Raw genomic sequence first — 15,798 nt, 5'->3', positions numbered from 1 at the left:
GCGTCTGTATTTGCAAGGATCCATACTTAAGATGAAAAGAAAATCAGGTCTTCTTCTTGAGTTTTTTTGATTAGTAATACAGAGAGAGAGAGAGAGAGAGAGAGAGAGAGAGAGATCTCTATCTCTATATAGATATATAGATGGACGACGCATCTCCCCTTCCTCCCACTGTATAAAAATGCCAAAGCCAAAATATCACAGATACGGGCGCTACCATCTTGCGCTGGTGACATCATTTAGAGCCAGAGTCGGTGCAGTAGCGATCGGAGTTGGAGCCGCGGTATCAAGGCCCTGCCCATACACCCGGCTGACTCATTCGTGAGCCGGCCTCAGCTGTCAGTTATGACGTGTCAGATGTGAAACCCCCTTTTTATAGCATCAAATAACTAATTTAAACTTATCAGAAAAATTAACACTTGAACATACATCGAACATACATGATAAGAACTACCTAAAATGACAGAAACCATTTTTGGGAAAAATTTATTTGACGTATTTAATTTTTTTTGTTTGGCCCATGACCCATCTGCAAACATGGAGTGGGCGGGGTTTATGACCTATACTGCAGCCAGCCACCAGGTGGCGATCGAGATGTTTTGGTTTCACTTTTGGGGAGCTGTCATGTTGTCCGTCTTTACATACAGTCAATGAGTAATATACATTATTGTAGTTGTTGAACAACTATTCCATGAACTAATTCCCAGAGATAAATTCTGTCCTTTCTTCTAATACAGTAATGTCTTTTATATTTGCTTCTATTAACTTTTTTCTGGTGTTTTCCCTCCAGTCCCAGAGGTAGAAGGAGAAGGTGACAGCATCAGTTCGCTGTGCACTCAGATCACCTCAGCTTTCAGTGGACCCCCAGAGGACCCCTTCTCCTCAGCACCAATGCCCAAACCAGCTTCATCCCCGCAGTCTCCTGTAGCACCAGGTAACACCAACAAAACCTCTACTTAAACCCTTAATATCTAACATGTGTAACTGTGCATCTACGCTGTGATGAACTTAGTTGATGGGTTACTGTGTTCTGGACAGCTGTGTGTAGTGTGAGGGGCTCTGATTGGACCTGTGTTGTGGTGTGAGTCAATTGGAAAGTTTTAAATAGACAAATTGCATCTGCTCTGGTATTAACTGTCATGATGTTTCATTAAATGAGTTCACAGTGCTAGCTAGAAATTGCTAATTATCTAGCATTAATTGAAAACTAACAGAACCATACTACTGACCCAAACAATTCATAATAAATTGAAATTAGAGACCTTACCTTAGAATGACTGTAAAGAACTATTTTTTGCACTTGCCAGGCAAAACTGTCACAATGAGTAGGGGAATGAGGAGGCACACACTAATAGATTGGTTATGCACTGAAGATGAACGCCAAAAGTTATCTGTGGCCAACAGTCTTATTCATGAATTTCTTGGTCATTCAGCTCTGTAGGAAATGAATAGACTTCCAGTGATAATCATGTGTTGCTTGCAATTGAAATTTGCAGTTCTGCGCCTGCTCACATTTTCTCATAACTACGTTTGTAACACTTATTTTATATGTGTGATTAACACTTGTTAAGACTGCTAATTAACTGCACGGTAATATTGTGCATGTCTAACAAAAGATTAGTCCACGTCACCCGATACACAAGCTTGCTTGTACTAGCTTCTGTCTCTTATCTGCTGTAGTGAACGGCACAGCTCCCGCCTTCTCTGTTGCTGCTGCTGTAACTGCTAACCCCCCAGTTCTGCCCCCCGCTCTGCCTGCTCGAGACACTAACCCCTGGGCTAAGACCCCAGCAGGGGCCCCGGCCTCAGCACAGCCAGGTAAGCAGCACTTCAGAAAGGCTAAATTGACAAGTTTGCATGTCACAGGGTGCAACTATGGTAAACAGGGTGTACTATTGAAATGAAAAATAAGTGATAGGGACATTACAATGTACCTTTTGAGTTATTGTAAAACTTGAAGGTCCTCTTATCCTTGCATCATGTTTTTGAAGATGACACAATAACTGAATGGCAATAAGTTGTTGTTAAATTTTTTTATATATATTCACTCACTTTTGCCTTCCTGTGGACTTTCTGCCAACAGGAAGTAACTGGTCATCCCCTACGCCAGTGATAGTGGTCCCCCCCACATCCTCCCCAGTCATGCCCTCCCACAGACGCACACCATCAGAAGCAGACCGGTGGTTAGACGAAGTCTCCAAGTCTGTCCGTGCCCCGCAGCCTAATCCAATCATGGCAGCTGCCACGCCTCCCACCCAGCCGTTCACTGCCCCTGTGCCGATGCCTGTGGCGTCTGTTCCCTCTGTTCCCCCGGTGGCCTTCATGTCCTCTCTGCCCTCCGCCGTGCCCATGTTGCCCCCTCGACAGCCCGCCTTTCATGCTCAGGCTCCAGCCTCCTACCCGATGCCGAACGGGCTGCCGTTTCCTCAGCCCAGCGTGCCTGTGGTCGGCATCACTCCTTCACAGATGGTGGCTAATGTATTCGGCTCAGCCACGCAACCCCAGCTGTTCCCAGTCCCGGCCTCCACAACACCCCAGCATGATGCCCAGGCTGTCGGCAACGTCAGCCCGTTTATCAAACCCCCACAGTCCAGCGCAGTGAACCCTGCTCCCCTCCAGCCATCCAATGGTAGTGTGACCTTTAACGGGGCAGACAGCTGGGCTGCTCCATCCCAACTCGCTCCATCCTCCCCAGCCACCCAGCCGCCTCCGCAGCCGCAGGAAGATGCCTTTGAGGCCCAATGGGCAGCCTTGGAGGGCCGCTCGCGCCAGCGCACCACACCCTCCCCGACAAATCCCTTCTCCACTGAGCTGCACAAGACCTTTGAGATCCAGCTCTGAAGACTGTGTTTGAGATTAGAAAGTACTGGACAATAAGGAGGCCATGTTAGTTGAGGGAGCAGATGGGTAATTGACTAAAGAAGAGAGGGGAATGTCCTCCTGTCTCTCTTCATCTCAGTTTCAGTGGACATGCTAAGCAGGGCGAAAAGAACTGGGAGACAGTGGAGAGCAACAGGTGACTCAGCAGGGAGCAGAACTCTGCACAGCAGTGAGGGGAGAAAAAAACAAAACAGGTTGCTGCTAACAAGGGTGCAGCTCCCCAGGCATTTCATTGGCATTGTATGTATTGTTTTGTTTGTGCTTTGGAGCGCAAGGTCGTCATTACCCTGTGACGAGCCACACCCAGTCCCCTGTCAACCCCCTACAATCGACCCGGGTGTGGTGGTTCCCGTCCCCTGCCTGCCTTTGCTCGGTCCAGCTCCCAGCGCCCTCTGTTGACAGGACGAGACCTCCCTCACCTGGCAGAGGAACTGCAGCACTGAGAGAACTCAGCTTCCAGATGAGAAGTTCTCATTAATAACTTCCCAGTCAGAAGAATAAAGTGAGACAATGCCAAAATCTTTATTTTTATGCATTAAGTATATTTTAAATAGCTTTGGAATCTAACAGAAGAGTTGTAAGTAATTGTGCCAAAGGCACAGGCTAGCTACAATGAGACAAGTTCATGTTCGTGTATACAAGAAATGACCGTATATATTATACATAAATATATATATATATATATCTATAAAGAATCTATACTGTACACACAGCTCACAGCAGTGCTAATTTTTAATGTGATGTAAAGAGATTTTGTGAAGGGACAGCTGCTTTACTTTTGTGGTTTTTTTTGTTTGTTTTATTGATTTATTTTTGAAGAAAATTTCTTTATTTCTGTCTTTTGCATCCTGTGATTGGATGTGAAGCATCTCACTGTAAATAGGGTATCATTGCAGCAACAATCAATGTGGACCTAGCAATGGTGGTGGTGCCCAACTGGTTGCCTCTCTTACCTGTGCTTAGTTTTTAATAGTTTAGTACACATCAGTACTTAACATTTTACTTCTTCTGTCTTCATTATCATTCTTTTTTGTGTGGTAATGATCTTGTTTTTTTATTTAACACAGTAGGACATGTCATCTCCTGTTTCTCCACCTCTTATATTATTTTTTTAAGTAGTTGATTTCAAAATTTTTATTTTGCACAAGCACTAAAGTAGATGATTTGACCTCACAGGTGACCTTGATCAACATGGGTTAGTCAGTTGTGGTGCTGCAGTAGCTGAGAAGCTGCATGCTGACCTGCCCTGACCTCCATTAGCCTGCTGTGGTTCTGACGGTCAGCAGAAAACTACAGGGAGATATAATGGTTTCATCTCTCACTGTCTGATTTCTCTCTGTCATGTTTTTTTTTTTTTTAAATCAAACCTGTGAATATGATCTATTATCTGATCTATTTTTCCATTTTGTAATTATTTCATTACTTTATTCCACTTCTGAGAAATATTGAAGCTAAAAGATTGAATAAATTGATGGTGGTAGAGGAAAAAGTGGTCTGTGTTCTTAAGTGAATACTGTCTTGTTTTGAATGTATACATTGTATAGTGAAATCTGTTAAAGTTGATAATGAAACAGGTACTATTCCTTGGGGTACAAGCTAGAGCTGTAATGATTGTCTTTTTTGTTTGAGAAATACATAAAAATAGTTGCTGATTATTTTCCGTTGACCAATTAATTGACCAAACATTCACTGGTTACAGCTTCTCAAATGTGATCATTTGCTGCTTTTTTGTTTTATATGATTATAAATTGAATATCTTTGGGTTTTGGACTGTTTGTCAGACAAAAGAAACAATTTGAAGATGTCACCTTGGACATGTGGGGAAACCTTTATGGACATTTTTGCATGATTTATTGCATCTCATAGACTAAACGTTAATTTGAGAAAATAATTGGTCAAATAATCCATACTTAAAATAATTGTTAGTTGCAGCCCTAGTAAAAGCGCATGCTTAAAGTATGGAATGTATATCAAGGAAAAGAAGGAATCTTTGCACTTGAACAATAAACATCAGCATGTAGGATGCTATTATTAGACCGTTTTCAGACAAATGAGATTTTAAAAACAATGTTGTAAATTCCCAAAGGACCAAATGGTGTAATTTGAGGATGCAGCAGTGATTCTGCTGCAGTGGTCTTTTCTGTTGTTATTCCATCCTTCCAACAGGTGGCGCTGGCTGGAGATCTGCGCCCCGGTGCAGCAGCGTCAATATAAATACAGCCCGGAAAACGTCGATTCAGCAAAGAAAAGCAAGTGTACATGCAAGTGAAACAGGCGTTGTGTTGGTTAAAAAATTTAAAGGTAAGGCTCAAACTTCACATATTAGTACACAAAAGTACTTCTCTGTTGTTAAGCAGGAAGTTAATGTATCCAATTCAGCTTAAGGACGTCGGGCTGTACAAGCCGCAGCGGTAACGAGCTAGCAAGATAACCGGCTAACTATACTGGCTAACCAGGCTAACGTTGTTTTAACTTTGCCTTAACGAGAAAAACTAACCAGAATAATGGCAGAAACTAATGTTCGTCAATCTTGCCTCTTAAAACCAATTTATATTTGAGGGGAAAAGGTAACCGGGGTTAGTTCCCGACTCTGTTGTGCTACAGCAAACAGTCAACGCTAGCAGAAGTTGTACTGCTAACGCTAGCTGCTTGATGTTCACTTCAACGGTCGACTGACAGCACACACAAGAGCTTGGTGCTGCATGTGACCTCGTTGAACTCGTATTAGCCCTACAACTCAGTCATGAGACAGCTAAGTCTTCAAATGAACGAGCGCTGCTGTCAATCGTTTGCTTTGAATTAGCATAATCTAGGTGGCGTTGGCGAAACGATCGGACCGTTAGCAAGCTAGCTAACGTGACACAACTTGACTTATGACCGGTGTTACACTAAATTCTGCGACCCATCAGATTCTCGGACCTAATTAGGAATGCCAGTTCTGTCATTGTAAACTTTTCCATATGTTATTACATACTTTATTAGCTGTTGCCAAACCTGATACCTCCGTAGTGTTTAGATAGGGTCATATATTTTGATAGCTGCAAGTTACAAAACATTTTTTTTTTGACCACATGACGCAGGGAGGATTTTAACAGATGTGATAGCAGAAACTGTAGTGTATAGGTCTGTATGTCTGGACAGCGCTAACACCTTACCTGTCAATATCTGGTCGACATTTTGGTCTTTCTCATGTAGTTAATCCTCTACTGTTACAGAATCGGATCATAGCTTTGAGTACATCGAGATCACAGCAACATCTTTGGTAACCGCCTTCAAAAGTAATTATGCAATAATATGATAAAACGATTATATCAAACAGAGATAAAGCTTTTAATGTTGCTGCTTGTTTATGAATGTAGCACCTGTGGTGGTGCCTTTTTTTTTTTGGTTCCAGAGAGATGCAGTGCCTGTCCAGATCACAGAAACAGAGCCAGGTTTACATGGGATCCCACTGACACAGGAAAGGTAAAACGTTGTTTACTTTTTATCAACAAACGTGCTGTTTTAGGACATGCTGATCTGGCCACTGAAGACCTGGGCTTATGTGTTTTCTGGCTCTAGGGTTGCACTTTTTGAAGATCACTACAAGTCAACATGTCTCATCGAGGGCCTTTAACTGCTGTCATAACAGCAGTATTAGGGGCAACCTTAGGAGGGCTGCTCCTATGGCAAGTGTACCGAACAAAAAGGAAGAGGCTGCCTTCCATCCAGAAGGTGGCTGATCCTGTGGAAGCTCCATGTCCTGTGGAAGCTCCATGTCTTGTGGAAAAGTTTACAGACTTGGAGTATCAATACACCCAACCGCCACAACTTTTGGAGAAAGAGTTTAAGGCTGTGGAGTGTCAGACCACACAACTGCCCCCTCCTGTCCAGATACCGTCTTCTGAACAGCTGCTAGGGGTGAAACCAGTGATGGTGAGCTCTGAAGAGGAATGGCAGCAGCTTTGGCCACTGATGCAAAAGGAATTGTCAGTCTTCCCTGTGCTGGGGCTTGACTGTGAATGGGTAAAGACCAAAGGCGTAAGAAATACCTTTTGCATGTTTTTATATACAAAGAGGAAAAATCCACCCATTCAGCATTGTGTTGGTTTTTTTTTAAATTTATTTTTATTTTTTTTTTGGTTTGATATTCTTTGCTTATTGAAGTAGGAAGCTGGCCTCATAGACAACACCAAATCAGTAATTTTCAACTAATGAAGAACAGAGTTTGACCGTTCAAGTGGATACAGTTAGTCAATGAATCAATCAGCAGTTAGTTTTGATAATTGTGATTTTTCAAGCAAAAAAACTATTTGGATGGGCGGTTGGTAGGACAAAACAAGCAATTTTAAAGAAACAAAAATTATCATTAATTAATGGATTAGTCGATTGATTGAAATGATCAACGGATCATCAAAATAGTTGACAATTAATTTTCTGTCACTTTTCAGCAAAAATGCTTAATATTCACTGGTATTAACCTCTCAGATGTGACAATTTGCTGCTTTTCTTTGTTATATACAATAGTAGAAAGAATATCTTTAGGTTTTGGACTGATGGTTGGAAAAAAACCTGCAAATTTAAGATGTCACCTTGAGCTCTGAGAAATTAATTATTTTCACTGTTTTCCACACAGTTAATCAAATCTAAATTATCAAGAAAGTATTCAACAGATTAATTGATGATAAAATAAATTGTAAATAAATAAATTCAACAGATTAAAAAATAATAAAATAATTGTCAGTTGCAGCTCTATTGAAAATCAGATCAGTTATACTATCTAAAACACCATCATTCACCCCTTTTTTAAACTAACGTTTAATAGTCACACAGGGGGAAAAAATCGATTCAAGAAAAAGTCATACCAGTTCCTCCAGTGACCATTACCCTCATAGACCAGAAAGCAAAAGTAAATTGCAATGCCTGGTGCAAAAAGCAAATTATAAACAACCCTAAAGTGCATTTAACATCCAATATGACAATGTATACTAGTGTAAGATTATCAGAAGGGTGGAATTTTCCTTTTTAAAGATCCTCCTTTTAATATTTCAAATTGCTCATGGTTTTATCTGACCTGTCTGCTGTTTCCTGTTGCAGGTGTCTGTGAAAGGCCGAACCTCTGCAGTCTCCCTGTTACAGATGGCCACATATTCAGGTCTCTGTGTCCTGGTGAGACTTCTGGCGTTTCGCAGCGGCCAGCAGCCATTCCCTCTCAGTTTAATGGAAGTCCTCCGAGACCCACACATCTTGAAAGTTGGCATCAGTTGCTATGAAGATGGCAAGCGTCTGACGCGTGACTATGGTCTGTCGCTGACATGTACAGTTGACCTGCGCTACCTTGCCTTAAGACAAAGGTCTGGTTGTTGTTGTTTGATGCCCGTGTTCTTAAAAGAAGAAGACTTTTTCCTCGTGTTATTGTTAATCACATTGTGATATGTATGTAAATTGCAAATTATCCTTCTGTCTCCATTTTCAGGCTAGCTACAGTGAATAATGGTCTGAGTCTGAAGTCTCTGGCAGCAGATCTATTGAAGGTATCTCTAGATAAATCTCTGGAGCTGCGCTGCAGTGACTGGGAGGCAGATCAACTGACGCTGGAGCAGGTGGTGATTCATTGTATTACAGCACTCTTCACATTTTTCATGTTTCTCATATTTTTCATCTGCTTCAGTGTATAAATCAGCAGTTTAAAATAGTATGGCGTGGCGATATAGAAGGAGCTGTTTTGGGTGCCCCTGGTTCTAGAAATCCAATTAATTTTCTCCATAGAGAACTTTAGGTGGCTGACGGTTGGGTTAGCAAGGTAAATTCAGGTTTAACCTTGGGTTTTTAGTCTTACGACGGTGGTTCACTTCTTACCGGGGTACATTGCCATGGTAACTTATGCTGCACACCTAACCTGCTCCGGAGCAGCTTATGTTCGAGATAAAAGATAAACACTATAAAAGCACCGCCTACTGACCAATCGATTCTTTTGGAAAATGGCATCACCATTCGTAGAAGATCCTGTGGAGATATTAATTAAGCTCTAATACATCCATGAGAAGATCCCGTGAAGCAGATCGAGGGTCTCTTAGGAGGGAAAGAGTGTTCAGAAACTGGGGTTGTGTCAAAAAGTAATCGTCTGCCAAAAACTGATTGTCATTCGCTCTAATGATATTTAAACAGGTAAAAGGACTGGATTGGTTATAATCTATGACACAGAGCAGATAAAATAATGCAGTATAATTGCAAAAGATAGAATTTCTTTATTTTATATATTAGATATCTGTAAATCATTAATTAGGCCTACACGTCTCCAAATATAGTCCTAAACAAGGATATTAGACATACCAACCACATAAAACATCACAAACAATACTATAGTATTACCTATAATCACGTAAATATCATACCTGATTTGCCATAAACTGCAAACACTTCTTTGGTCAATTGGGATTATTTGGTTACAACAAATGTTAACGTTTCACAAAGACATACCTTTGCTATTATTTGCACGTTATGACAGTTTGATCCAGATGAAAGCAGCTGCAGACATGTATATAAACCAGGCGATATAATCAGTTTTTGGCAGACGATCACTTTTTTCTTTCCCTGACGGTTGTTTTATGAGGAATATATATAGACTCTTGTCGGAGGGACTGACTTCTGTGTCAGCCTCAGTAGAGACTGCATGAAGCACTAAAGCCTTGTACTTCTTGTAAGATATGAAAGTCAGTCCACTCACAGCTTTGAATTATGTTTTTTATATTTATTTTATTTGCTCCCAAGTCCATTTCACACCGCTCGGGTTGTAGCTGTAAGAACAAGGCTAAAATTGTCATACACGCCATAAGAATACATCTAAGCAACACATTGATTTAATGGAATACTCAAATGTAATTATAGTCAGATCTACTCGTGCCCTAATGATGGGGCAGTGATATTATAAGCCTATTAAGTTTCACATTCACACAGTTGATGATTATTTTATTTGCTCGCTGTCCTTCCTGCGTTTAGCAGCTGCAACTTTGCTTTTAGCCTGGATTATGTGTTTACCTTCTTCGTATTTCTCTAATATTATTATAGTTTGCTCTGCGTTTGTAAAATTATGCCACTCTGCTGCCAGTAGACTTGTCCATGTTTGCGATTGGTCATATGCTGCAAACACCACCTGTTCATGTGAACGCGCTCATGGCTGGATTGGGAAACCCTGGGTTCTCTCACCGAGTTGATAACCACCGTCATGTGACTGCGGTTGTTAGGGATAGTGAAGCCAGATAAAGAAAAGATATCTTGGGTATGTTGAACTTGCTTCGTAGTACAGGCACAACTGCATTGCAAAATATTGTCCTTTTCATAAAAAGTCAAAGGTTACTAGCTTGTGTACATAAACATGTATGGTAAAGTAAACTAAGACTCCCAAGGTGCATTTCGGCAAGAAACAGCTGATCAGAGCCAAAAATTCTGCTACGTAAGCCGCTAATGACGGGCAGATGCTAAAGATTATGGTGTTGAGAAAACTATAAATACAACCTGCAGCTTAAACTTTCATATCCTGGGTCAATTTTGGATGCATGTTTTGTTCTCAACTGCATTGACAAAGCATTTTGAAGTCACTGCTGCACCTCTGACTGGCTTCTTCGCCATAACAATGGTGGCAGAGGGTCTTGGGTATTGTAGTATTTAAAGCCATCTGCCAAACTGACAGGAAAAACATATCTCAAACAAAGTTGAAGTAATTACATATTTCATAAACATATAGGATTGTTACATTATCCGGGAGAATCCAATGTTTCTATGTTTCGTAGTGATAATGATATTATAAAAAATATTTTATTATTATTATTTTTTTTTTTTTTAAATGGGAGTTGTGATTGGGGAAAGTACTTCCTGGAAGCAGCGGCTCCACCCGCTTCAGTACTTCATACTGTTCCTGTTTTCCTCTAAATTTGTCATCTGTCCACACTAGATGACTTATGCTGCCAGAGATGCCCAAGTTTCCATCGCTCTCTTCCTCCATCTCCTCGGCCTCCACTCTGAAGCCGGCTCCGCCCCTTCCAGCGGGAGCTCTTACTCTGAGTTGGCTGCCCGCTGCCAAGGCCTGGTGGACGTGCCCTTCAAGGGCCGAGGAGAGGGAGACGACAGGGCCTCTGACGGAGAGAGGAGGCGGAGGACGCGGAAACCGCCCACTTATGAAAGCCCACCCACTTATGAAAGCCCGGAGTCTGGAGATCAGCAAGTCCCAGACCCTCGAAAGAATAACAAGAGGAAACCGCTGGGTGTGGGCTATTCTGCCAGGTGAGGATGCACTACACACCATCAAACCCAAGAAACAGTTCGCCACAACAGCTAAAATTTTTCCGCTTATATTTGTTGTTCTGTGTAAGAAGTTCCAACCCTGCAGGACATGATTTTGGGGCATAGAGTGGGCCCAGAAGGAAAATTTCCGATGCCAGTTTGGTACTCTTCTGTATTTTCTTTTCAGCTGTATACATTCATTGAAACATTTATGAAACCATTATAAAGTTACTGAAACAAATCCAAAGTCAACTTGTATAAAAATATTAAGTTTGTAGAGACTTTTGATTCAGCAACCCCTCTCTCTCCCTCTGCTACAGGAAGTCTCCTCTCTATGATAACTGCTTCCTCCATGCTCCAGATGGCCAGCCTCTGTGTACCTGCGACAAGAAGAAAGCCAAATGGTACCTAGATAAAGGAATAGGAGGTACACTGGATAACTCCGTGTAAACATTAAAACACAATGTCAGAAAATCTTGCTACTTGACGCTACAACATGCAACTTCTTACCTTTTGACACATCTTCCTCATTCATTCAGTTGAAAAATTCACACCGTAACCAGCATCTTTTTAAAGCCTTCATGTGTGCGGAAGCAGCAGGTGTTGAACAGTGTGTCTTTCCCACATCTTGTCTGCTCCATGTTTATAGGATTACAGCTCTTTGACTTTAAGCAGCCACAGTGAAGGAATTGGAAAGCTGCAGAAAGTCAGTCAGTTGTTTGCCCACGGCAACTGGTTTACGTCACAAAGGGTCTCAAACACTTGACATGCCTACCTCAGTTAGGCATGTACGCACAGGATAACAAATTAAAAAGTTGCATGTTGTAGCTTTAAATTTACTGTCAATTAATTGTCACAATCTGAGGATATAAGAATGTTATTATCTGCAGTGCCCAACTAACACCTTGTCTACAACAGCCAACAGCTCTAAAAGCACTATGAGGGGACTAGCATATCAGTAAACAGTCAGTGTAGTTATGCAGTTAACTAGGAAAAAAATAGAATTAAAGCATTAAAAGACACTCGGAGTCGATGTTACATGAAGACACCTGCATTTAATAAAATCAAAATGTATCTGTTAAGTCCGATAAACAACTAAGAAAAGCGTCTCAAACGTGTCTGATGTAGACAGGGTGTTACACTCCACTTTGGCTAACTAGTAAGCTTTTCTGCATTTATATCTCTAAAGATATAATTTACGTTATCTGTCTGTGACCCAGTGCTCCAGAGTGAAGATCCTTTTGTTGTGAGGCTGCTGTTTGAGCCGTCAGGACGTCCTGACTCCCAACAGGACTACTATCTCACTGCTAAGGAGAATCTCTGTGTGGTCTGCGGCAAAGCAGATTCCTACATCAGGTTTGACATGTGCTCTCAATTAATCTGAAATTGAGGGTGTTTTTTTTTTTTTTTTTTTTTTTTTTTTGATAGCTGTGTTTAGGAAAATCTTTTTGTTTTTTTTATTATTAGACTACAGATGAAATGAACAGTTTATTTTCAGTGTTTATTAATCTGTTTGGATTTTTTTGCTTGATAAATGACTTAAAGGATTTATGAAAATGGTTATTAATACATTAACTGTCACTTGAATAATTGTATCAGGACTACATCAGACAATGTGTTTTGAAAAGCGAACAGCCCGTTTGGTGTGTTACATTTTCTTGCAACAGAGGATTTTGGTTCCTGACAACACTATAAAAACACTTTAAATTAAGTCATGTTTTTTTCTAAAAGTGTGTATTTTATTATGGAGTGACACTAAATTACATGACAGATCTGGTTAATTCATATTTTCCTTTGGTCCCACAGGAAAAACATTGTGCCACATGAGTACAGACGTCATTTTCCTAACGAGATGAAGGACCACAACTCCCATGACATCCTGCTGCTCTGCACCAGCTGTCATGCCGCCTCCAATGTGCATGACAGCTTCCTGAAGCAGCAGCTAGCTGAAAAGTTCGCCGCCCCTCAGGGCTGCGAGGACGGAGTTCGCCTGCTGGAGGACTCGGACCGACGGCGGGTACGTTCGGCAGCTCGGGCTCTGCTCACCGCCGGGGAAGGACTGCCGGAGCAGCGACGAGAGGAGCTGCAAGCTTTGATCAAGAGCTTCCTCGACATGAAAGAGGAACAGGAGCTGACGGACGAGGCGCTGCAGCAGGCTGCCGGTTTGGAGACGAGGTGAGTTTCAACTCACATTACATATTTACACTCGAACAAAACAAAATCATTCTATTATTTTGAGTATCATTTATATCAGTGCGGTTATTTGGTCCCACCTGAGTTTGAAACAATTTTTTATTTTTTTATTTTTCGCACCTGAACCAAACTAACCAGACACTTTAGAAACACTTGTTTGGCTAAATTTTAACTCTAAATTGTCCGTCCGTTGAGAACTTTTTCAGTGCTGCAGCATAAATTTAAAACTAATATGGTTCAAAACAAAGATGGATGTGGAACAAAAATGTTAAAATACCCTTAAGCACTCTTTCTGCATACAATCATGATGGAAATACTGGAAGTTTATACTGGGAAGAAAGAGCTTTGTGCACAGCACGTACCACAGAGCAGGAGGTTCTGGCAAGATTTAATATTAATAATCAGAAAAAATAAGCCACAAGTGACCGCACAGCCCATAAATAGTATATGATGAAGGATATTTTGTTAACATTTGCTTGAGCAACATGTTATCAGACAGGTCAGAGCATCTTATTCATAAACAAATTTTTTTTTGAAATGTAGCTATAACTTTACTGAAAGTTTATTGGCTGCAGTTGGTGAAGCCTGACAGATACTGGATTCTTAAAAAAAAAATGTAAAAACCCAACTATCTATTTTGAGTGGTTGTGGCTCGTCCACTGATCACAGCGTTGGCGGTTTGATCCCCATCTCCTCATGTCCACGTGTCAAAGTGTCCTTGGGCAAGACACTGAACCCTAAATTGGTCCCAATGGTCAGGCCAGCATCTTGCATGGTAGCTTGCTGCCATCATTTTGTGTGTGTGTGTGTAAATGGGTGAACGAGAGGCAAACTAGTTTAAGTGCTTTGGATAAAAGCACTATATAAATATATATTGTTTGACATACATTCCCATACCAATATATATCTATGATAAGCTAATACCGGATGATAAAAATATCGACCCAGCCAGTTTGTACAGAATCTGCACTCGCCTTCTGACTGCTCCTCTCTCCTCCTGAAGGATTTTCAATGAGGCGTACGTGCCTCACGGTCTGAAGGTGGTGCGAGCCCATGCCGAGCAGGGCCTGCAGGGCCTGATGGACCTGGAGCGTCGCTGGAGGCAGCATTTCCTCACCACCATGCAGCCCAGCCACCTCCCTCCTCTCTGGTCCGTCGACCACAACCACAGCAAGTTCCTCCGCAAATATGGAGAGGACCTGCCCATCAATCTAAACTGACTGTCAGTCTCCGCAAGGACCACAACCAGGACCAGGACAGACAGCTGAATTTTCTCATCTGCTGGTCAAAGTGCCGGTTGGATTTGAAACTTCCACAGCCACTCTGTCTATTTTACAAGCCAAATTGCTTATTTTTAGCAAGCTGATGAATGAACTAATCTACCAGCTGGGACCCAAATGTTACCACTCTGATGTTAACAAGGCCATGATGAGTGTGTGAGTCAATACATTCAATCTGCGATGGACGACGTTTAACTTTATTTCTGGTGACACGTACCTGAGTGCCAGTGAGATGCTGCTAGGCTGCCACCTGGATCCTGAATGAACTAAATGGACTTAAGCAGAGACTCCACTTGTGGAGAAGATATCAAGCACTGAATCTGAAAAACACTAACTCCACAATGCCATGGTGGGCAAATGGCCACTTTTTTATCATGAAAAATATAGAAATATTTATGAAGAAAATTAAAAGATGAAATTTAACTGATTTTGTAGAAAAAGCTGCACCTGCTCTTAATGTCCCCATAAATTTAACTAACACCCCTGCTTCCCCCCTGCAGGTTAGCAGCTTTTACCTCCTATCAGTCTGAGATTAAATGACTTGCTTTGCAGAGGAGAGGGTCATTTTTAATATGTCCTTAAATTATCTGGCGCTCCACCCTGCTTTTGTTTTCAGTCTGTTGTCTGTTTTAAGTCAATAGATGAAGGATGAGTTTCCCAGAAGCATCTTGAAATCAAATTTAATTTAAAAGTTGAGTTTGGTCAGGTGCCTTTGGGCCTGAATATGTTCCATCTCAAGAATTTTTTGCAGGTGGAGACAAATACTAACCACAGTAAAGTTGGCTGGTTTAGTTGATCATTTAAACTCCTGATGTTTATGTCCTGCTGCTGATTCTCCCGATGGTTGGGACACCTCCATGGCTCATGTTTTAATGTGCCTCTTAATCCCCAAACCTGCCTGGAGACTTGTCAGCATCAAGACATGACCTCGTTTCAGTTTACAGCTGTTTCACAGAATCCAAACTACACAGTCAAGAAAAGGTGCCAACTCTAATGTGATTTTGAAAATTACCTTAAAACTAAACCCCCCTTTGCAAGGCAGATTTATCTTTTGAGCGTGATGAATTTATTTACAATACAGCTGCTTAGTCTTTATTCGTATTTTCCTCGATGTAAGCCCTGAAGCGGTTTTGTTTTCATAAATTGTGAATGATACAAAAAATAAAAGTCATGTTTATATTAACCTTCT

General features: G+C 41.3%; 2 protein-coding genes across 12 annotated transcripts in view; both read left to right on the top strand.

Annotated features, from left to right (window-relative positions):
* numb (NUMB endocytic adaptor protein) overlaps positions 1 to 4,366 on the top strand; it is a 41,680-nt gene extending 37,314 nt beyond the window's left edge. For 4 of the 6 annotated variants that reach the window (XM_044167512.1, XM_044167510.1, XM_044167511.1 and 1 more), the window contains 3 exons: positions 788 to 931; positions 1,678 to 1,815; positions 2,081 to 4,366. In XM_044167512.1, the coding sequence (XP_044023447.1) occupies positions 788 to 931; positions 1,678 to 1,815; positions 2,081 to 2,838 (1,040 nt within the window). In that variant the 3' untranslated portion in view covers positions 2,839 to 4,366. The remainder of the gene's footprint in view (positions 1 to 787; positions 932 to 1,677; positions 1,816 to 2,080) is intronic. The other 2 variants (XM_044167514.1, XM_044167513.1) reach the window with 1 other exon arrangement.
* Positions 4,367 to 5,014: 648 nt separating this feature from the next.
* On the top strand, positions 5,015 to 15,792 carry exd2 (exonuclease 3'-5' domain containing 2). 6 transcript variants are annotated; one of them, XM_044167517.1, is made up of 11 exons: positions 5,016 to 5,178; positions 6,093 to 6,155; positions 6,272 to 6,342; positions 6,439 to 6,897; positions 7,954 to 8,210; positions 8,333 to 8,459; positions 10,808 to 11,136; positions 11,457 to 11,563; positions 12,357 to 12,492; positions 12,943 to 13,311; positions 14,333 to 15,792. In XM_044167517.1, exons 4-11 carry the CDS (start codon positions 6,472 to 6,474, stop codon positions 14,547 to 14,549), a joined length of 1,968 nt encoding a protein of 655 aa, XP_044023452.1. In that variant the 5' UTR covers positions 5,016 to 5,178; positions 6,093 to 6,155; positions 6,272 to 6,342; positions 6,439 to 6,471; the 3' UTR covers positions 14,550 to 15,792. The 6 variants fall into 6 exon arrangements, with proteins under 6 accessions (XP_044023454.1, XP_044023452.1, XP_044023456.1 ...); XM_044167521.1 differs by having other exon boundaries at positions 5,028 to 5,178; positions 6,093 to 6,139; positions 6,439 to 6,882; XM_044167516.1 differs by having other exon boundaries at positions 5,029 to 5,178; positions 6,093 to 6,139.
* The last annotated feature ends 6 nt before the right edge of the window (positions 15,793 to 15,798 follow it).

This window comes from Siniperca chuatsi, linkage group LG15 (assembly GCF_020085105.1).
Source record: "Siniperca chuatsi isolate FFG_IHB_CAS linkage group LG15, ASM2008510v1, whole genome shotgun sequence".
Taxonomy (NCBI): domain Eukaryota; kingdom Metazoa; phylum Chordata; class Actinopteri; order Centrarchiformes; family Sinipercidae; genus Siniperca; species Siniperca chuatsi.
This window is presented reverse-complemented; position numbering and strand designations above follow the sequence as displayed.

Coding starts and splice junctions, on each gene's coding strand:
- exd2 (XM_044167519.1), top strand. CDS start 6,472: ATGTCTCATCGAGGGCCTTTAACTGCTGTCATAACAGCAGTATTAGGG. Junction 11,564..12,356: donor CCTAGATAAAGGAATAGGAG/GTACACTGGATA, acceptor TCTGTGACCCAG/TGCTCCAGAGTGAAGATCCT. Junction 13,312..14,332: donor GCTGCCGGTTTGGAGACGAG/GTGAGTTTCAAC, acceptor CTCCTCCTGAAG/GATTTTCAATGAGGCGTACG.